Here is a 23,849-nt window from a genome sequence, read left to right as displayed (position 1 = left end):
TCATTCCTCAGAATCAGATTAATTATAAGGTACCTTTCACTTGCTTTACCTGGTTAAATTCTAGAGAAAAATTGCTGTGTTTGTAATCCGACAGTGTATTTCAACATGTAATGCTGTTTCTTTATTGCTGTTCATATACCAAAAAAAGGGGAGATAAATTAATAAAATGCAGATTTTAGGAAACCCACAACCATTCCTTGCTTATACAAGTGGTACTTGGAAATATACTAACTGAAGAGGATGCAAAAAAAATTGCATACATATTTTGAATATTTAAACATTTCCTTTGACTGTCTGGATCATAAGAAATTATGCTCTGAAAGACATGGCTGTGACTCAGTGCTTCGTTGTCCTGCTATGTGACCTGCATTGTGTACAAGAAGCTACCATTGGGACAGAATAGGGAGAGAATTGTTTCCTATAGGCAAATATGACAAACAAGGGCACATTTTGTATCCTTCAGTGTGTAGAAAATTAGGCCACTAAAAGGGGCAGATAGATTCTCATTTAGTTAGTCACAAAAGATTTTTACCAATTTAAGCTTCAAAAGTCTATTTTTTTTTGTCTAGTAAGGTGTGATTTCACATCTCTAAACTAATTGATGATGTCTACAAATTTGTCAAAATTCAAAACAATCCACTAAAGATTATCGAAGATCCAGCCAGTTAAAAATGTTTAAAGTTGGTGCATTTTCCTCCTATTCTTGAGTAGGCACTTCCTTCCTTCCTTTTTTTGGGGGGTGGGTGGGTGGGTGGGGGTGGGAAGGGATAAAAATTACTGATGTACTTTATCTAGGAGTGTCTTTAACTTATTTAAAGACCCATCTCTTCAGGCAGGCTTTTAACAATTACAACTGAATCCCTGAACCCTATTTTAGCAAATAATTTTAATCTTTTCCATGTTTTAATGTTTTAATCTTTTAATTTAATTTTAAATCATATATTGTTTAATTTTTCTTTTATTTATTTATTTATTTATTTATTTATTTGTTTGTTTGTTTGTTTGTTTATTTATTTATTTATTTATTTATTTATTTATTTCTATCCCACCTATCTGGTCATACTAGACCACTCTAGGTCTATTTAACTAATTGTGTTTTTAAACTGTGAGTTTTAATGTTGTCAGCTGCTTTGGGTCCCTTGTCGGGAGAAGTGTGGAATAATAATAATAATAATAATAATAATAATAATAATAATAATAATAATAATAATAATAATAATAATAATAATAATAATAATAATAATAATAATAATAATAATAATAATAATTTGGCAGAATTATGAATAACATATCAAAATGTAAGTTTTTTTGTGGACACTGAACCTTATGAGTGAGAATGCTGTTAAGGGTATGCCATTTCATTGCTTCTTCACTAGTACAGTGGTGCCTCGTATAACGAGTGCCCCGTTTAACAACGAATTCGCATAGCGATGGCATTTTTGCCATCGCTTTTGCGATCGCATTACGAAGTGCCTATGGGGAAAAATCGCGATGTTTTCCCCATAGGCACCATTTCCCCCCACCTGAGCAGCGGGAGCCTCCGAAGGAGCACTCCCGCCACTCAGCTGGGGGAAAATGCCTGCGGTAGCCTCAGAAGGAACCTTCCGAAGGGTCCTTCTGAGGCTACCGAAGGGATTCCCCTTCGGAGGGGGCATTTTCCCCGAGCTCAGCCCCGCCGCTCAGCTGGGGGAAAATGCCAGTGGTAGCCTTGGAAGGACCCTTCCGAAGGGTCCTTCCAAGCATCCAGATCCCCCCACCCTCCCACCCTACCCCCGCGGCTTGGATCGGACCCGCGGCGGCTACCTCAGCCATGGCCGGACTCCCTAGAGTCTGGCCATGGCTGGGGTAGCCGCCGCGGCTCGGATCCAAGCCGCGAGGGGAGGGGGAAGAGTGGGGGGATCCGGATCCCTTTCAGGCATCCCGGCCTCAATCCCACCCGCCGCCGGTTACCCATGGCTTAGGTAACTGGCGGCAGGTGGGATCCAAGCCTGGGATGCCTGAAAGGCATCTGGACCCCCCCACCCTCCCTTCGCGGCTTGGATCCGAGCTGTGGCGGCAACCCCAGCCATGGCCAGTCCGGCCATGGCTGGAGTAGCTGCCGTGGCTCGGATCCAATCAGGGACTGAGGTGGGGGGAAGAAGGGAGGGAGAGCAAGCCCCCTCCACTCCCCCTTCCCGGGATTGGGGACTGAGGTGGGGGAAGAAGGGAGGGAGAGCAAGCCCCCTCCGCTCTCCCTTCCCAGGATCGGGGACTGAGGTGAGGGGAAGAAGGGAGGGAGAGCAAGCCCCCTCCGCTCTCCCTTTCCGGGATCGGGGACTGAGGTGAGGGGAAGAAGGGAGGGAGAGCAAGCCCCCTCCACTCCCCCTTCCCGGGATTGGGGACTGAGGTGGGGGGAAGAAGGGAGGGAGAGCAAGCCCCGGCTGCTCTCCCTTCCCAGGATCGGGGACTGGGGTGGGGGGAAGAAGGGAGGGAGAGCAAGCCCCCTCCGCTGTCCCTTCCCAGGATCGGGGACTGAGGTGGGGGGAAGAAGGGAGGGAGAGCAAGCCCCCTCCGCTCTCCCTTCCCAGGATCGGGGACTGAGGTGGGGGAAGAAGGGAGGGAGAGCAAGCCCCCTCCGCTCTCCCTTCCCAGGATCGGGGACTGAGGTGGGGGAAGAAGGGAGGGAGAGCAAGCCCCCTCCGCTCTCCCTTCCCAGGATCGGGGACTGAGGTGGGGGGAAGAAGGGAGGGAGAGCAAGCCCCCTCCGCTCTCCCTTCCCAGGATCGGGGACTGAGGTGGGGGAAGAAGGGAGGGAGAGCAAGCCCCCTCCGCTCTCCCTTCCCAGGATCGGGGACTGAGGTGGGGGGAAGAAGGGAGGGAGAGCAAGCCCCCTCCGCTCTCCCTTCCCAGGATCGGGGACTGAGGTGGGGGAAGAAGGGAGGGAGAGCAAGCCCCCTCCACTCCCCCTTCCCGGGATTGGGGACTGAGGTGGGGGGAAGAAGGGAGGGAGAGCAAGCCCCGGCTGCTCTCCCTTCCCAGGATCGGGGACTGGGGTGGGGGGAAGAAGGGAGGGAGAGCAAGCCCCCTCCGCTGTCCCTTCCCGGGATCGGGGACTGAGGTGAGGGGAAGAAGGGAGGGAGAGCGAGCCCCGGCTGCTCTCCCTTCCTGGGATCGGGGACTGGGGTGGGGGGAAGAAGGGAGGGAGAGCGAGCCCCCGCCGTGCTCCCTTCCCGGGATTGGGGACTGGGGTGGGGGGAAGAAGGGAGAGAGAGCGAGCCCCCGCCACGCTCCCTTCCCGGGATCGGGGACTGGGGTGGGGGGAATCCCGGATGAGAGGCAAGCCCTGGCTGTGCTCCCCTCCGGGCATCGGGGACTGGGGTGGGTGGGAGCCCGGAGGAGAGGCAAGCCCCAGGAGGCAGGAGCCGATCTGGTCGTTTTCCCCCACCATCGGGCACAGCTGTCAGAGAAGCCTCCCGGTGGGGGGGGAGATCGGATTGGCTCCTGCCTTCTCCCCCACCACCCAGCTGCTCCCAAAGGGCTGTCCCGATGGTGCTTGCAGCAGCGGAGGAGGTGCCCGGTGGGGGAGAAGGCAGGAGCCGATCTGACCTTTTTCCCCCACCGGGCACCTCCTCTGCTGCTGCAAGCACCATCGGGACAGCCCTTTGGGAGAAGCCGGGTGGTGGGGAACGAAGGCAGGAACCGATCCGATCTTTCCCCCCCACCGGGATGCTTCTCCCAAAGCGCTGCACCCGATGGTGCGGGAGAAAACCGGATAATCCGTTCCTATTGGAACGGATTATCTGGTTTTCAATGCATCTCTATGGGAAAACGCGTTTCACTTAGCGATGTTTTCCCATAGCGATGTTTTTTGTGGAACCAATTAAAATCGGTAAGCGAGGCACCACTGTACATCCCTTCCCTTCTTACATTCTTTAAAGAAGTAGTGAATCTATCACACTTCTCTTGCTTCTTTAAATGAAGGTGGCAACAGCAGTGATGAGAGTGAAGTGACTTGAAGGTCGGGGTGGCCCATGCTCTCCTATCACTTGCAGGAGGGAAAAAAAAGAACTGCCATTAATCTCATTATTGCCACACCATATCCTTCTAGCTTGACCAAATGAGAGCAGAATCCAAGTTCACTCTGACAAGAGGAACCTTTGCAACACAGAGGTATTCCAAAGAACACACTCTTCTCTATGCTTTGTAGAGAATTATAATGGAAATGGCATGGTGTTATAGAGAAAGAGCATTCTACTAAAGCAGGTTGCCAATCTTGGATGGTTCAGGAGTTCTTTGACAGCAGTTCCCAGGAGCCTTCACCATCAGCTGTGTGGGCTGGAATTTCTGGTAGCTGTAGTCCAAGAACATCTGGGTTACCCAAAATTGGGAACCACTGTACTTGAGGAAGAATGGCCTACTTATTCCCCACTGCTTTTCAGCTATTTGTAGGTGTTTTTCAGCTATTTATAGGCAAATGACATTCATCATGAAAGCCAAAAGACTTACAACATTTTACAAAGGTTGGTTTACAGACTACACAGTAAAGGTGAATGAAAAGCAATGTAAGGTGTTTTGTTTCCTGCTTCATTGGTACCAAAATGGCTGAAACTACCATAATGCAGGAGTGAATGATATATCAGGAGCATACAGAGACAGCCAGAAGCATTCATATATCTTTTATTGTTGCTTTGCACCATCAATTTGTTTCTGACTGTTGACAATCCTAATATGTTTTCCAAGTAGGTGAGATGTTGAAAGATTGGTTAACCACGCCACCCAGTCCCACGGGTTTTGCTATCCAAGCAGGAATTTTAACACCCCAAACCTAGTCTGACACTATTCACTACATCACAGTGCCTTTCACATTTTGTTTATGCATCCAAATATTTGTGAGCAAACCTTAGTAAAGTTAATGTATTGAACTGCAATTTTCAGAATTCTGTCCTCTGACCAGTATAGAGAATGTAGTTCAAAAAGCTTATTCAAAGGCTTAGCAAACTATGGCAGTAGCAGTGGTGGCTCTCTGTTGCATCTGTACAGAGAAATCTAGCAGAATTTTAATTGCACTCTGGCCCATAAGAAGGAGAATGCAGACCACTAAGCAGGATGTGGTGTATAATTTGCAGAATCTTTGCAAAAAAATCATGTGGATCTGCTCTAACTTGAATGCTCTTGTTGACAAAGGATGTACTGTTGGCTACTGCTTATCCAGTGATAATAGTTATATTTTCATTTGTAAACCTGAGAATGTGGACAGGATCCTTGCAGAGAGGAAAAACCCAGCTAAATCTGTGTTCTTCCTAGTTTATGAAAGTATCTGGCAAAATTCAGGGGAAGAGGGCAACAGTGCAGCAGCTTGTCTTAAACCCTCCTTTTAATTGATGCCCCTCCATTTGCGAAGTCTGAAATCTCTAAACAAGTTTTACTGCAGTCTAAACGGACAATGATCTGATAATTGTCTGATAACAATCAATTAGTTTTCTTGAGGAGTAAGACAGTAGTATCTTGATCTATGAACATGCCAGGATTAATTAAGGTCAGTGTATTTGGAAACAACAAGACAAGGAGAAACACGCTGCTCTATCTATTATTTATTTACTCCTTGGTTTTATTCCTTACTGCCATTTACTGCCTAGATACTACTTACTTATTACTTTGGGGAATTAACCTCCCCCCAAAAACACAACACAACTGTTCTAGCCTAGGACTTATACATGTGGTGAAATCTGCTAAGCAATTCAAGACAGATGAATTTTACCATTTCAAAGATATTGCAAGTGTTTTTCTTAGTATTCGTACCTATCACAGATTGTTTTTGTTTTGGAGACAAGGGCATTAGTCCCTTATAGAAGTCCTCATTTTCAGCCAGTAGTCTATTTTCATTGAATGAAACATCCATGCCAGTCAGAAGCTTCTGAAAGATCAACTGGGAATACTCTTAGATGAACAAAACTTGAGATCATCATAAGACATCCTCTCTGGTACACACATCTTAGTGAAACAATGTTTATTGACAGGAAATACAGTGGTAGGGACTTATGAACAGCTTGCTTCATAGAAAATTAGATTAGTCATCCTTCAGTCTCAAGAGACTATGGTAACGTGCTCTGAATAGAGGACTTGGAACAGCATGTAGTGTGGCAGAGAAGGCCAATTCGAGAACAACAATCCTCTCCACACTGAAGACAAATACAATCTGTCCCCTGTCCAACTCCCTGATTTTGCTGGTTTCAGGACTCTCTCTTTGTCTTGGTCTGCTGGACAAGAGTCTCTTCAAATTGGGAGAGGCCATGATGCACCGCCTGCCTCCAGGCTGAATGGTCAAATGTCAAGGTTTCCCATCTATTGAGGTCCCTTCCTAAGGCCTTCAGATCCCACTTGCAGATATCCCTGTATTGCAGCTGTGGTCTCCCTCTGGGGCAATTACCCTGCATTAGTTCTCCATACAGGAGATATTTTGGAATTCATAGAAAAACTGACTTACAAAACCTTCATTTATAATAAAAAATACACCATACAAAAACAATTATTATAATCCTCCAAAGTAACATAAACATTAAGAACATCAGATAGTATTATCAAATTAACACATCTCTCCATGGATCAACATGGAAGGTTGGAGGATCACCAAAAGGATTTGAATAATTATTACAATACAGAATAAAAGAACTGAATTTTACAAAATTAATCTGTGTTGAAATAAAGACTGAGCAATCTACACCTAACTGCTGCCACACAGAACTCCTTGTGGTATAATAATGCATTGAAATCTAAAAATAAATTCATTAATCCAAATGCTGATGCCATTAGAATCATTTTTAATGTTATGTTTTCATTTATATCACATAACTTTACCCAAAAAGTAAATATTCTAGGTCCACCAGGAATGTAAATATGGATCAACTGATTTGCAGCCTCTCCAACAATTTAGATCCAGAGTTTTGTTCATGTAATTCAGTTTAGGTGGGGTTTAATATCACTACCATGCCACTTTAAGGCAATGCTCTCTTACAAATGCCAAAATTGATTTAAAATGGTTTTTAATCCATAGGCTTTCCCACTCTTCATCTCGAATTGTAAATCCAAAGGTTTTTCCTCAGACTTCTTTGAGTCTCTGCAAAGAATAATTAAGAGCCCCCATAATTAATATACCATAAAACTTAGCATTCAGACCCTTATTAGTGTTGTTAGCTGATAATATTTTGATGCCTTCTTTCCCAAATACCCTGGAAGATGCAACAAGCAAAATGTTTGTTTTTTTTCCTGAAAAGGCAGCCAATCACAATAACCCCCCAAATCAGTTGACTGCATCCTTTAAAGCTTGCCAGCACACAGCTGGAGCTAACAAGGTACTGCAGCTAAAACTGTGCTCACGACCTGGTTCAATCCCAGGTAGTCGTTTTAAGATTGACTCAGCCTTCTATCCTTCTGAGGTTGGTAAAATGAGTACCCAACTCGCTGGGGGGGGGGCAATGTGTAGCCTGCATAATTAACTTGAAAACTGCCCAGAAAGTGCTTGAAGCTCTATGGCGCTGTATATAAGCAGCATGCTTTGCTTTTGTTCTATGATTTAATAGCAACTCGACACCCTAATTAAATGAAATGAGCTTCTTATTTGTCTGAAAAATATTAATAGATTACATTGGCAATCTGGTAGAGGTATAATTCTACCTCAAACCAGCTTCTAGGTTTTGAGTTTTAGTCTGTTGATTTAATTTCCATCAATTGGTTACAACCTCACCTGTATTTAAAAGAGTTTTATTGGATTTCAGACAACACACTTTTCCTTATATTGTAAAACATTTACTCCCTTCCTGTACATCAAACTGCACCTGTTCTAGTCTTCCATGGTAGGATACTCTGCCACATTCCTCTCATATTCTAGCTGCAGTCCTGTTGTGTAACATGCACAAGGTTGTAAATTTCAGTAAACAAAGCTGGTAAATAAAGCACCCCCACTGTGATTCTTTGGGGTGTGTGTGCACATAGCAAGCCAGCATATGCATACACCTCAAAGAATCACAGCAGGGATCTCAATATTTATTGGTGAAGAATTTACGATTCTCTTACAGTTCTCTAATTTACAAAATTTATGATTATGTTATGCAACAGGATTTCAGTCAATAAGTTCTAAAATTTTTGAAAAGGACTTAGAAAAGGCAACTAACAATAAAAGTTTACTGGTAGTCTGGAGGATCTTAAAATAGATTAATATATTTCTGCTTCGCTGTTAATTCACTCTTAGCAACACTTCTCATATGAAGGGAATATTAACCAAAATATTTTTAGAAGCTGACTTGTTATTGATATAGGATTTAGGTTAGCTTTTAGACTCTAAGATGGTGACATTGTTGTTATTTAGTTGTTAAGTCATGTCCGACTCTTCGTGACCCCATGGATCAGAGCATTCCAGGCCCTCCTGTGTTCCACTACCTCCCGGAGTTGGGTCAGATTCATGTTGGTAGCTTCGATGACACTGCCCAACCATCTTGTCCTCTGTCGTCCCCTTCTCTTCTTGCCTTCACTCTTTCCCAACATTAGGTCTCTTCCAGGGAGATTTCTCTTCTCATGAGATGGTCAAAGCATTGGAGCCTCAGCTTCTGGATCTGTCCTAGTGAGCACTCAGGGTTGATTTCCTTCAGAATGGATAGGTTTGATCTCCAGGGGACTCTCAAGAGTCTCCTCCAGCACCACAATTCAAAAGCATCAATTCTTCGGTGGTAAGTCTTCTTTATGGTCTAGTTCTCACTTCTATACATCACTACTGGCAAAACCATAGCTTTGATTATGTGCACCATTGTTGGCAAGGTGATGTCTCTGGTTTTTAAGATGCTGTCTAGGTTTGACATTGCTTTCCTCCCAAGAAGCAGGCATCTTTTAATTTCGTGGCTGCTGTCCCCATCTGCAGTGATCATGGAGCCCAAGAAAGTAAAATCTGTCATTGCCTCCATATCTTCCCCTTCTATTTGCCAGGAGGTGATGGGACTAGTGGCCATGATCTTAGTTTGTTTTTAATGTTGAGCTTCAGACCATCTTTTGCACTCTCCTCTTTCACCTTCATTAAGAGGTTTGTTTATTCCTCCTCACTTTCTGCCATCAGAGTGGTATCATCTGCATATCTGAGGTTGCTGATATTATACAGCCTTGTCGTACTCCTTTCCCAATTTTGAACCAATCAGTTGTTCCATTGCAGTTCTAACTGTTGCTTCCTGTCCCACGTATAGATTTCTCAGGAGATACATAAGGCACTCCCATTTCTTCATGAACTTGCCATAGTTTGCTGTACTCCATACAGTCAAAGGCTTTTGCGTAGTCAATGAAGCAGAAGTAGATATTTTTCTGGAACTCTCTGGCTTTCTCCATAAACCAGCACATGTTAGCAATTTGTTCTCTACTTCCTCTGCCCCTTCGAAATCCAGCTTGTACTTCTGAGAGTTCTCAGTCCACATACTGCTGAAGCCTGTCATGTAGGATTTGGAGCATAACCTTGCTAGCGTGTGAAATGAGTGCAATTATACGGTAGTTGGAGCATTCTTTGGCACTGCCCTTCTTTGGGATTGGGATGTAGACTGCTCTTTTCCGGTCCTCTGGCCACCGCTCAGTTTTCCAAACTTGCTGGCATATTGCATGTAGCACCTTAACAGCACCATCTTTTAAGATTTTAAATAGTTCAACTGGAATACCATCACCTCCAGTGGCCTTGTTGTTAGCTGTGCTTTCTAAGGCCCACTTGACTTCACTCTCCAGGATATGTGGCTCAAGGTCAGTAACCACACTATCTGGGTTGTCCGGGACATCCAGATCTTTTTGGTATAATTCCTCTGTGTATCCTTGACACCCCTTCTTGATGTTTTCTGCTTCTTCGAGGTCCCTCCCGTTTTTTGTCCTTTATCCTGGCCATCTTTGCACAAAATGTTCCTTTAATATAGTATCTCCAATTTTCTTGAACAGATCTGTGGTTTTTCCATTTCTATTATTTTCCTCTTTGCACTGTTCATTTAAGAAGGCCCTCTTGTCTGTCCTTGCTATTTTTTTGGAAGTCTGCATTCCATTTTCTGTACCTTTCCCTATCTGTCATGCATTTTGTTTCCCTTTTCTTCTCTGTTATTTGTAAGGCCTCGTTGGACAACCACTTTGCTTTCTTACATTTCCTTTTCTTTGGGATGGTTTGTTGTTGCCTCCTGTACAATGTTATGAGCCTCCATCCATAGTTCTTCAGGCATTCTGTGCACCAAACCTAGTTCTTTAAATCTGTTCTTCACTTCCATCATGTATTCATAAGGCATTTGGTTTAGATTATACCCGACTAGCCCAGTGGTTATTCCTACTTTCTTCAGTTCAAGCTTGAATTTTGCTTTGAGTGATGATCAGAGCCACAATCAACTCCCGGTCCTGTTTTTGTTGACTGTATAGAGCTTCTCTGTCTTTGGCTGCAGAGCATGTAATCAATCTGATTTCAGTATTGCCCATCTGGTGATGTCCATGTGTAGAATTGCCTCTTGTGTTGTTGGAAAAGAGTGTTTGTGATGATCAACTTGTTCTCTTGACAAAACTTTATTAGCCTTTGTCCTGCTTCGTTTTGAGCTCCAAGGCCAAACTTGCCTGTTGTTCCTTCTATCTCTAGACTCCCTACTTTAGCATTCCAGTCCCCTAGAATGAGATCTTTCTTTGGTTTCAGTTTTAGAAGGTGTTGTAAGTCTTCATAGAATTGGTCAATTTCTGCCTCTTCAGCATTGTTGGTGCATACACTTGGATTACTGTGATGTTGAAAGGTCTGCCTTGGATTGGTGTTGAAATCATTCTATCATTTTTGAGATTGTATCCCAGTGCAGCTTTTCCCACTCTTTCGTTGACTATGAGGGCTACTCCATTTCTTCTACGGAATTCTTGCCCGCCATAGTAGATATGAGAATCATCTGAATTGAATTTGACAATTCCTGTCCATTTTAGTTCACTGATGCCCAGGATGTCAATGTTTATTCTTGCCATCTCCTGTTTGACCACATTCAGCTTCCCAAGGTTCATAGATCTAACATTCCAGATCCCTATGCAGTATTTTTCTTTGCAGCATCGGATTTTCCTTTCACTTCCAGGCATGTCTGCAGCTGAGTGTCCTTTCAGCTTTGGCCCATCCACTTCATTAGCTCTGGAGCTACTTGTACTTGTCCTCCGCTCTTCCTCAATAGCATGTTGGACACCTTCCACTCTGAGGTGCTCATCTTCCAGTGTCATATATTTTAGCCTTTTGTTTCTGTCCATGGAGTTTTCTTGGCAGGGATACTAGAGTGGTTTGCCAGTTCCTGCTCCAGGTAATTCCCGTTTAGTCAGAACTCACCACTATGACCTGTCTGTCTTGGGTGTCCTTGCACAGCATAGCCCATAGCTTCTCTAAAGCCCCTTCGCCACTACAAGGCAGTGATCCATTAAGGGGAAGGGGGTGACTACACAGGTGTTTATCCCACTGTTTGATCTACTGCTGGGATGGACTGGTTCACTTCTAAAGGTCGTGATCAGGGAATGTATTTACTGGAGTGAACCAGTCCACTCCCAGAATGGTCATGTTTTCAACTTTCTGGCCCCTGTCAAGGGCTTCTACTTTCTTGGTGTGGGTAGGATTGCTCTGGTTTTGTTCATATCCAGCATGTGCAATTGCTGGACACAAACTAAAGTGAGCATCCAAATGTGTATGGATCTCAAACAACCCTATTTGATATACACCAGCTCACTGTCCATTTGTCAATATTGTGGAGTAGCTTGAAAAAAGGACTACTTCAGGATAAGAGAGAAATGGGAAACAAAAATCCCCCTTGTTGCTCCCTCCTGTCTCCTCCTGATTCTAGGAGGAAGTTTTCCTTTTCTCTTTTATTGTTTTAAAGTGATGCAATGCATATGCACTGCCCTAATACACTTTTAAGAAGAAGCGTTAAAAATGACATGTTGGATTTCTACCTGACCTTAAGTGTGTCAATAATAGGTTTTGAGAAAAATGAAATATGGAGTTTGATTGGGAAGTAGAGAACATATAAAATGTAGGATGTTTGCATTCAAAATTTATTATACTGCCCCAAAATATATTAAGGAAGCTATTAAAAAGCCTGCCACCAGCCACATTTTGGCTGGTGCCTGGTTCATAACCCAGCTGAGTCAAGTTCCAACTGTGTAAACAAGTTGGCCTTGCTTACCCACAGGAAACCCCCCCAAAATTGGGTGAGAAATATGTAATGGAAATATTCTTGCTTATGCTTTGATAGAATTGCTTAATAACAATTTGTATAATAATAAGTTTGTTTTTAAGTGACTAAATGAGAGTTATCTAAGAAATAGTATTTTATTACAGAAAATGTGTTTGCTTTATATTTTTAAGTTGCTAGGCTTCACCAATATGATACCTAAACTGAAGCTCTTATTTTAATAGAACCAAGGTTACTTTTCTAACATAGAAAAAGTATTATTTCCACATATAAAGTAGAGAAATATGTAATAGAAGGTTGTGATTTTGAAAGTATATACTCATGTAATTTTTGCCTATATTCTAGGTATATTTTATATTTTTTGGGTTTTAGTTACTCAGTTGCTTCCTTGTTAAATAAACATTTTAAAAGAAGAAAATTATTCATTTTGGAACTGTTTAGACAAAATTATTACAAGGTATCCAGGAATTAAGATGTAAAACAAACACAACGAGGTATAACATATTCTGAGACCATAAATAAATTCCTTGTCAGATGTGGAAAGGACACAAATCTATGGATCATTCATAAAGAGCCAGTTGACCAGGAGCTTTATCAGGGAAATTTTAGTTTCCCTCCTTGGAAATTGGTAAGTGAACCTATTTAGTCCACATAAGCCTACTCCAAATGAACCCATGTAAACAAGGCCTAAGTAGGGTTGCCCATTTTCTTGTTTACTATTTGCTTTTGTTGGTGAGCCATTTGCCAATTTTAACAAGAATATCCTTTCCAGTTTATTAATAAGCCTAAATGCAGTATAATTTCATTTTCTATTTTCTGTAACAGAGATGGACTAAGAATACTAAACTTGAAATATTATAATTCAGGAAATTTGTAAGGCAAATAGTTAGGCTGATGCCTAACCCTCACTTAGTTGTTTGCTTCCCCTTAAGAGTGGGATTTGCCACATCAATGAAGTGAGAGAAAATCTCACTTTAATGATTACCACTAATGATTGCCACCTGTACAGTGGTGCCTCGCATCACAACGTTAATTTGTTCCAGCGAAATCGCTGTAGAACGAAAACATCATGATGCGATTTTTAAAAGTCCATAGAAACGCATTAAAACCAGATCAGTGCATTCTTAGGGTCTTCAAACTCACCATCCAGCAAAGATCCTCCATAGCGCGGCCATTTTTGCTGCCTGTGCAGCGAGGAATCCATGCAAAAACATAGTGGGTGGCCATTTTGTTTACCCGGTGGCCATTTTGAAACTGTCGATCAGCTGTTAAAAAATCATCGCTTTGTGATGATCAGTTCCCGAAGCAGGGAACCGATCATCGCAAAGCGAAATTCCCTCATAGGGAACATCGTTTTGCAATCACAAAACGTTTGTCGTGATGCGATTTCGTCATCAAATGGAGCGCCCGTCTTGCGGGGCACCACTGTATTTTTGTTTAGCTGACTTGCCCATATTGCTATTGGTAAGGAAGACATATTGGCATTAAGTGTATTAATCTTCAAGTTCTCAAGAATCTGGTATCCACAGGGGTCTCTTTCCTGAACTCTTTCCAAGTGTCAATATCAATGAGAAAGTACCTTCAATAGCGTTACTTCAGTAGATGAGAATATTTATATAGTGCCTGCAATTCCAAGTGAGATTTTCAGAGATGGAAGAAAGAAGATTTGACATGATTTTCTCAGTGGAAAGGGTAGGGCAGACAGCTGGTTGTCAGCACTGTAATGCTAGATTATTTTTGTGAAAAATAGAGAAATTAAATGGTGAAAAGACCTGGCAGTTTAAGACTAAAGTTAAAGCCATCTCATATTGAGCTTAAGCTCCAGAAATGCAGGAGAAAGAAAGCAAAGAGGTTTAGTATCTGGGGCAATAAAGAGTAAATTAGCAAGAGGATTTCTCTAGCAATACAAGAAGGTTCTGATGCCTTGTAAGGTGTGCGGGTGGGGGAAGCTCCTGGATTTGTTTCTGAGCCTGGATGCCCAGGTTTTAGTGGTGGCCAGGAGTGGCTTTGCACTATTAAGATTAGTGTGGTGGCTGCCCTCATTCCTGGAGGGATCTGATTTTTCCATGGTGACACATGCCTTAGTTACATCCCCGATGGATTACTGTAATGCACTCTATGTGATGCTGTCAATGGAAAGTTGTCAGGAAACTTCAATGGGTCAAAAATGCAGCATCCAGATTGCTGACTGGGACTGGTTACAGGGATCACATAACAGTCTGGCCCTCTTGTTACAGCAGCTCCACTGGCTGCTGCTCTGTTTTTGAGCTGAATTCAAGGTGTTGTTTTGTAACCTATAAAGCCTTAAACATCTTGCGCCCAAGCTATCTCAAGGACATCTCCCTTTATGAGCCTGCTCAAGTACTAAGAGGGCCTTCTCTACTTCTTCTCCCATACTTTGGAACTCCCTCCCACAGGAGACTAGGCTGGCCCCATCTTTGCTGTCCTTTGGTAAGCAGGCAAAGATCTTTCTCTTCAGGTAGGCTTTCCCTCAGTGACTGGCTGCCTGAGTGGGTTGTTGTTGTTTTTAAATAGATTGTTGTACCTTACTTCTGTGAATGTGTTTTGGTATTGCTTATGCCTTTTGTATGGTATTTGTTTAATCCTTTTTAGTATTTGTATACTCACTGTTGTTAGTATTAATATTATCTTTTAATGATGTAAGCAACCTTGGGTCCTATCTATCTATCTATCTCTCTCTCTCTCTCTCTCTCTCTCTCTCTCTCTCTCTCTCTCTCTCTCTCTCTCTCTCTGTCTGTCTGTCTATCTATCTATCTATCTATCTATCTATCTATCTATCTGTCCATCTGTTTGTTTGTTTGTTTGTTTGTTTGTTTGTTTATTTATTTATTTATTTATTAGATTTATTTATTTGATTTATACCCCTTTTTTAAAGGAGAAAGGTGGGTACAAATATTTTAAATAAATGAAATTAAATAAATGAAGACTTGTTGTGGACAGGGGCTCCCTCATGTCCCTCTGATGAGAACTATGTGCCATGCAGAATCAGACAGGAGAACATTCTTGGCTGTAGCACCTTGGCTTAGAGGCCTAACTGGCACTAATATTGATTTCATTTTGGCATACAGTTAATACATGACATTTGCAATTTAATGATCTTAGCTCGAATGAGTTGTAAAGTTTTTTGTAATGTGCCTGATTCAATGTTTAAAATTGTGGTAAGTTGCTTAAATGTTCTCATGTGTTTTGAATTTTGAAACTTAAATACAGGTGTACCTTAGTTTATGAAATTAATGCGTCCTCTGGGACATCATGCGGAAATGTCGTAAACCGATACACAGCTTATGCTACGAATGGGGGCGGTGCTAGAAACCTCCAAGTGCAATGCGTCCTGGGGGAAACCTTTTTGTACAGTAGAAAAAAAAGAAAAAGAACATAAACTGGGGCACTGTTTTTTATGGATTTTGGTTGATAAACCGAAAATTATGTAAACTGAGGCTTTCGTAAAGCGAGGTACTGCTGTATTATAAAATGAAACTGGGGATGGAATAGGACTTTAAATAACTTCCATTCAAGTGGCTCCCTGCATCTACGTGAACCCTACATGGATAGCCTACATGAAACTAGATGGTGTCATCAGATAAAGTGGACTGTTAACTTCCAAAAATATTTCTATTCAATGGAAATCAGTGCTGGAGTTTTAATGATAACCTTTTGTTCATTTGTCTTATTGTTTTAAGTTATCTTACTTGGAAACAAGTCCTTCTGTGTTCAATAAGCTGTATCTCAGGTAACAGTGCAAGGATAACAATTTGATTCATATCAGTATTTGAAATAATAATGTGTTCTTGATCTTTATGGCCATGCTTCATATGTATCTCAAAAGTGCTTAAAACCATAACAGTTTTCTTCTAGCAGAGTACACTGAGAACTGTACAGTTCAGTGATAAGGTGAAATATAATAGATTAATGGATATATATGTGATCTCTTTTCCTTCAGACTTGTTCTCAGTTCCGTTTCTGATTACTTTGCTGCCATGTTTACAAGTGATGTTTGTGAAGCCAAGCAAGAGGAAATCAAAATGGAAGGCATTGACCCAAGTGCACTCTGGGATCTTGTTCAGTTTGCCTATACAGGTACTGTAATGCATTACATTATATTTTCCACAATGAAGACTGGTTCATTTGTTTATCTATCTTTAACCACAAGGACATATTACACCATCTGCAGTCTGTAGAACCTGAAATAAAAGATGCTAGGAATTGTGGAAGGAGTGACTTCTGTTCTCCTTCCAGGGCTGTGCTCTTTGTGCAATTGTTTGCACATTGGAGAGGAGCGAGTGACTATAAGAAATGGCTAGGAGTCACTGTAAGGCCCAGGATTATTTTAGGTACATAAAAATAGTCCGATGTGTTGCAGCAAATATTACTTCTTGGAGGGATTATTCCCTTTATAACGAAGATCTAAAGGTGGCTGCTTTCATTGTGAGCCCCCTTTGTACAAATTCAACACTGAATTTGGTTTCTGTATGATTATGCAGCTACTCGGTATTTTTTTTAAAAAAATATAGCAAATAAAAACAAAAAAAGTTACTTTTTTGGAATATAGCTTCCAGAATCCCCCAATAGCATGGCCAATTGAATGTGGGTCTTTTAGTTTTGAAAAAGATACATTTTTCAAATTGTGAACAAACTTACATTGGAGCTGGGGATTGTGTGTTATGAGGTGTGTGTGTGTGTTTTGCCCAAAGGTCCCTCTGCTGCAAATGGTTCTTGCATTGTTATATTCAATTTGGATATATCTATGTCAATAATAGATCATTTCTTATTGCTGCTAAAATAAAAACAAAAATTAACAATGGTTCTCTCTAATGCAAAGGATATGTTCAATTACATGAAAGATATGTTGAAATAATTAAGTCTGCAGCTAAATTGAAAATATGAAACCACTTGGGGGCAAGCAAGAAATTCAAAATTGTGACTAATATGACTTGGTGGTTAAGGGACAGATGGCAAATGCAAATGCATTACTTCATCCTGTTGGTTAGTGAATGTAGCCTTATTTATATTCCTTGCTTTTAAGCATAATAGAGGGCTGGGTTCAGTATTTTGTCTTGTGATTTGGGAGCTATAGGAGTGGTATTCTGTGCTTAGCTGTAAGCTTTTCATGTACTAAAGTCACCTGAGAGAAAGTGGGCTAGTCAGTACTAGAACAATACAACACTGATGCAGGGCAGTTGATATTTCCCACAACCATGCACTCAGAGAGAATCCGTAGTCACGTGCATGCACACAAAAACTGTTTGTTTAAAACCAAATTATATTCATTTATATTTTTAAAAATAAGTGCATCTGAAAAGCTCAATGGAAGGTCAAAGACAATTTAAACATCAAAACAATATAAAAATAAAAGCTCATTTCTGGTTTATTATTTTTTAAATCCATGGACTTCTATGCTGCTGTCACAAAAATAGTACTTCTTATCAGTTTTAAGAGCAAAGAGTTACCCTAGCTCTCTGGCAAATGTCGTGTCTTAGCAAATTACTATTAAAAATCACTTAGCTACACTCGCAGTTCCAAAAACAGTGCTATAGTTTCAGTTTTAAAAGTTACATTTGACTTACCCTGTTTCTCAGAAGTAATTACCTCTGGTTACTTTCAAAACTGAATAGTGCAGCCTACAGGCCTGTCTGAGATTCTGTTGCTTTGTTACACACGTGGAAGGCAAATGGCATAACATTCAGTTGCTTCTAGCTAGCAAAGAAAGAATCCTCACTGAGATTTTGATGATCACACCAAGTGCCAACTAGATGCAACTGAATGATACACTATTGGCCTTTTCCATGTGTAACAAAGCAACAGAATTTCAGTCCATAGGTTCCAAAACACACTTTCCTCCCATTGAACATATCATTCCCACTGCACATAGAACAAAGCACTACATGATATTCTTCACAACTTAGTGAGGCCAAATCTCCACAACCATATAAGCAACTTTAAAACTCACAGTACTGAAGGACTAATCTCTCATTAAGTTATAATCATAATATAATGCAGTTATACTTTTAGCATCAGGGAAGAAAGTAATCGCAAGTAACTTTCTTATTTGTAAGTAGTTATCTCCAACTTTGATGATGGCATGCCTCCTCTGAGCTCCCAAGTGCATTTCCCATCACTACAACACTCTGGCATAGGAAGATACTTTACCATAGGTTATTTCTGCCTGATCTCAGACTTTGCTCATTGCTTTGTAGCATGAGAAGAAAGTTGCTGCTGTTATGTCAGGTTACTTCAGACTTATGGTGACCTTATGAATGATTGCTCTATTATTAACAGCCCTGCTCAGATCTTGCAAAGTCAAGGGTGTGGAAAGGATGTTAGGAGAGAGTTAAGCTCATTCTGAGTTTTTTTTTCCCTTAGCAAATGTATAAGACTGAAATTTAGAATACTGAATTCACATTTCTTATCCTTCAGGGGAAAATGCCAGACCTCCCACAGATAGAAAATATTACTTTCTCTGAACAAGTAACAATTTGCTTTTCAAAGTCAGTATTCAATATGTATTCTGACACTGGGGTATACCTGTGAGATGAGCTTGAAATATTTGGCCATCTCCTCCCTTGCATGCTATTTCTGTGGTGGGCAAAAAACTATGCCAGGGGGTGGGATGGAGCTTCAACCTTATGCCCTCATCATGGCCCCAGTCTTTTGCCCATAATTTGCATAGGGAAAAACAGTACTTGAAACAAACTGGTGTACTTCTTACTTCTTTTCCCCCTTCTCTTTACTGTTATTATGAATATATAATCATTTATTTATATAATACCAGCAATGGTTCTATACAAAAATGAAAATGCAAAATTCTACCTGGAGAAGAGTACTGTACTGTGTAAAACAATAAGTAGAGAAGGGAAAAACCCAGTACAATAAATGATCAATAATAATACATATTTCAAGAAAATGAAACATAGCAGACATTATAAATTATAAAAACTGAAGAAACCGCAAAACCTTGGAAAGCAGATATATCTTTAAGAGACATTTAAACACTGGGGAGAATTACAGCCCATCACTGTTAAAGGAAGAAATATCAACAACCTCCGATATGCAGATGATACCACTCTGATGGCAGAAAGTGAGGAGGAATTAAAGAACCTCTTAATGAGGGTGAAAGAGGAGAGTGCAAAAAACAGCCTGAAACTCAACATCCAAAAAACTAAGATCATGGCCACTGGTCCCATCACCTCCTGGGAAATTGAAGGGGAAGATATGGAGGCAGTGACAGATTTTACTTTCTTAGGCTCCATGATCACTGCAGATGGAGACAGCAGCCACGGAATTAAAAGACGCCTGCTTCTTGGGAGGAAAGCGATGACAAATCTTGACAGCATCTTAAAAAACAGAGACATCACCTTGCCAACAAAAGTCCGAATAGTCAAAGCTATGGTTTTTCCTGTCGTGATGTATGGAAGTGAGAGCTGGACCATAAAGAAAGCTGACCGCCGAAAAATTGATGCCTTTGAATTGTGGTGCTGGAGGAGGCTCTTGAGAGTCCCCTGGACTGCAAGGAGAACAAACCTATCCATTCTAAAGGAAATCAACCCTGAGTGCTCACTGGAAGGACAGATCCTGAAGCTGAGGCTCCAGTACTTTGGCCATCTCATGAGAAGAGAAGACTCCTTGGAAAAGACCTTGATGTTAGGAAAATGTGATGGCAAGAGGAGAAGGGGATGACAGAGGATGAGATGGCTGGACAGTGTCATCGAAGCAACCAAGATGAATTTGACACAACTATGGGAAGCAGTGGAAGATAGGAAGGCCTGGCGTGCTCTGGTCCATGGGGTGACGAAGAGTCGGACACGACTAAATGACTAAACGACGACGACTGTTACAGAAGCTGGTTTCAGGTATATGGAGTGGCAAGAGAAAAAGGATAATGGTACAGGAGATTCTAAGAAGCATAGTACTGAAAGGGTGGAGGGAGCATTTAGGCCTGTGTACCAAGACATCAAGGCCAAAAGATAAAAAGGAGGTTGTCTATGAAAAGCATGTATGGATAAGAACTATAGAGGATGCTAGCCTTAAAGGCCAGATAAGGAAAGGATTGTGGGAGAGGACAAACATGCCCAGATGGATTGTCCAGGAAAATGGATCTTGTTGTAGTATTTTGACTTTTGGCCTTTTGTTTCTGCCCATGGAGTTTTCTTGGCAAAGGTACTGGAGTGTTTTGCCAATTTGTACTCCAGGGGGATTGCGTTTAGTCGGAACTCTCCACTATGACCTGTTCATCTTGGGTGTCCCTGCACGGCATAGCACATAGTTTCTCTAAATTACTCAAGCCCCTTTGCCAGGAAAGGGCAGCAATCCATAAAGGGGATAATGATAGCCATCTTCAAATATTTGGATTGTTATAAGAAAGGTTTGTTTTTTGATTTATTTTATTTAAAATAGTTTTAGCCTGCCTTTCTCCTTTAAAGACCCAAGATGGCTTTCATTATTAAAAGGACAATATTTAAAAGCTAAAAACATTATGTATAATTTTTTTAAAAAAAAATTTAAACAAGTATATTAAAAACAATAAAAAAATCAATACGATTTTTACGATTTCGATTTCGAAACCTTTATTGGCATATAAACGGACAACAACAAAACATGGGTACAAGCCAAGTGATGATCAGAGTAAACATAAAATAGGAGATACACTCAACAAATAGTATCATAGGTAATGGGTTAAATTGGAAATTTCCAAAAGATATCTTGCAACGGCAGATGTAATCCGCGGGCAAGAATCATTCAGGAAAAGGGATAGGGAGTTGGGCAAAAGAGAAAGCCACGGTTCGAGAAACAGCTTTCTCAGAGATGAATGCGCCGGGCAATGAAATAAAATATGGTCCAGGGAATCTGGGAGGGTATGACAGAAAAAGCAGAGCCTATTTGCACGGGGGATCTTAGCGAATCGGCCTGCATGAACCGCCGAAGGGAAGATATTGAGGCGAGCTAACATAAATGCTCTTCTCTGACCAGGGTTGGTCAGTGAAGAGAAATAGTTAGAAGGCCGTCCTAGGGAAGGAGGAAGACTGAAAAAAAGGGGAGAACAAGTGGGGTTTAAGTCAGCTGAAAGTGACTCAAACTCAAGCTGCCAAAGTTTGTGTTTGATCAAGGAATGGGCCTGTTGTAATCCCAGGTCGAAAAGGGATTCTAAGTTCAGTCCTAGGGATAGAAGTTTGGAGTCAATCAGTTTAAACCAGTTCGAAGTGTAGGAATCACTAAGAAGATCAAAGAGAAGAGAATTGGAATTAGAGTGGAGATGGATACGGAGCCAGTATTTGAAAGTGGTGACCCAGGCAAGAGTAGAAGGAAGGTGGGTTCCCAATTCAAGTACCATGGTGGAGAGGCGAATCATATTGGGAACACCTAAGATCTTTCTAAAGAAGACAGCGGCAATGGAGTCAATGTCGTGGTTTACAGCCTCTATCCAGATGGGGACCCCATAAAAAAAAATCAATACTAAAACACATTTAAAAGCAACAGAGCACAATAATTCCATTTCAAAGATGCAGCAGCTTTGCCTCCTGTAGTTCCAGAGGCTAGGACCCCAAGTAATGGATTCAAATTATGAGAAAGAAGATTTCACCTTAACATCAGGAAGAACTTCTTGATAGTAAGAGATGTTTGACAATGGAATGGACTGCCTTAGAGGGTGGTGGACTTCATTTCATTGGTTGTTTTTAAGCCACCTCTTAGTGATGCTTTAGCTATGGATTTCCTACTTCATTAGACAGTTGGACTTGATGCCCTTATGGTCTTTTACAGAATTATATTTCTGTAATTCTATGGAACCTAGAACATAGATGATCCAGGATCAAAATTAAAGAAAGAAGATTCAGGTGATGAAAACATCCAGCTTTCTCTAAAAATTTATAAGAGGAAAGCAAGAAAGAAAGTACTCAATAATTAGAGAAGTATCAAGAAATGTTTTAAGAATGTAGTATGTTTATATGCTGATGGAAATAAATCAGAAGAGAGAGAAGTATTAATATGTGTGAGAGAAGAAAGCAAAAGATGAGATGAGACTAGATCAAAGGGGAGGGATTGGGGGAGGGCTACAAATGGGAGAGATTTCTTATTGAAGGAGAAGAAATGTTTGAGAAAACAAAAGAGGGAGAAGGAACAAGTTAAATGGGCAGTGGAGGAGAAACAACAGTGGAAAAGTAGAACAAATGGTATGAATCTTATTACTGAAAAAGCTGGCAAAATCTTGAACTGAGAGGGAAGAAGGAAGAGGTGGTGTGCTCTTTGAATTAAGTTAAAAGCATCAAAAGACAGTGAGAGTTCCTAGTGTATCAATTAAAGAAGAATATTGTACTGCAGTTTAGTTCAAGAAATACATGAAAATGAAGAGAGAATGGACGTAATTAACCCGCTTTTTCTGTATGCCACCCATGTGTATTGTGAAGAATTACCCAAGGACACTAAAACAAACCATTCAAGTAGAAAGTGATACAGTTTCTACCTGGATGGAAAGTATGGAGTTAAATGAAAAAAACAGCCATATCAAAAGAAACAATAAAAATAACAGAAGAAAGTGAAAACAATGCTTTTGGGAGGCCTTCTACATTTACAGACTGAACATCACAAAAAGAAATGGAAACAGTGATTTTGAGACAGAATAGAAACAACAGTGAAAAAGATAATACAGTGATCTCAGAGAAAAACAATACCAGAAAGATCAGGTATAATGCTATTGTGAGAAATAAGAATTTATGATTTGTAATGCTTATTACCTACTATCTTGTCTTTTTTTTCTATTTGTGGTACTGTCTAGTATTTATATTAATCATATAATTTATGGTGTTTTTTTTTTTTTTTTGCTGTACCCTGTGCAGAATAGTGATTGGCTAGATGGGAGATATATAAATGAAATAAATAAATGAAAAATTGAATAAGCAAATTAAGTAACACCCCCTCCCCTCCAGTATGAGTGGGAAAGTTCAGGGGAAACACCAATGGAGGAGCTTCAGAAAAGAAAACCTGGATTTTACTTCTGAAAGGTTTCCTTTTGTTGGCTACTTTGTTCCTTCTAATCTCCTGCAGATTCACAGCTATGCTTAACTCCCAACAAGGTAGGTTGAGTTTGTTACATTGATTACTGCACCTGTTTTTGCATCTAGGAATTCATGGAAGCCCAAATATTGTTACTACTACAGTGGAGCCTCGACATAAGGAATTAATCCATATTGGAACAGTGGCTGCAGGTCGAAAAGTCTGTAGGTCGAGTCTCCATTGACCTACAATGCATTGAAAACCGATTAATCCATAACCAGCCATTTTTGTTCCATTTTGAGGTTTTTTTCCTCCCGATCTATAGGTCGATTCTCTGGCTGCAAGTCGAACCTAAATTTTGCAGCCAGAGAAGTCTGTAACTCGAAAAGGCTGTAAGTCGAGCCATCTGTAAGTTGGGGGTCCACTGTACATAGTCTTGCAGAGCAAGCGTGATAAGGCAATCAAAACAAAAAAGCATCATTAAACCTATTAAACAAAACAAATTGAAGAACAAAGAAACAGCATGAAAAAATGCAACGCAGCAACCCAACACACACCAGATATTATGTAGCACTGAAAGATGCTAATGAATAAAATGTAGTGCCTAATTAGTACCTTATATTCATGAATATACTAAGGTAATTTTAGAAACATACTGTGTTTAGTGAAGTATGT

General features: G+C 41.0%; 1 protein-coding gene across 2 annotated transcripts in view; it reads left to right on the top strand.

The window, feature by feature from the left end:
* Window positions 1–23,849, top strand: part of KLHL1 (kelch like family member 1) — a 262,467-nt gene that overhangs the window by 72,907 nt on the left and 165,711 nt on the right. For both annotated transcript variants that reach the window (XM_020797248.3, XM_072994740.2), the window contains exon 3: window positions 16,132–16,268. In XM_020797248.3, the coding sequence (XP_020652907.3) occupies window positions 16,132–16,268 (137 nt within the window). The remainder of the gene's footprint in view (window positions 1–16,131; window positions 16,269–23,849) is intronic.

The sequence above is a fragment of the Pogona vitticeps genome, chromosome 3 (genome assembly GCF_051106095.1).
Source record: "Pogona vitticeps strain Pit_001003342236 chromosome 3, PviZW2.1, whole genome shotgun sequence".
NCBI lineage: Eukaryota > Metazoa > Chordata > Lepidosauria > Squamata > Agamidae > Pogona > Pogona vitticeps.
Note: the sequence above shows the minus strand (reverse complement) of the source record. Positions and strands in the feature narration are given on the sequence as shown.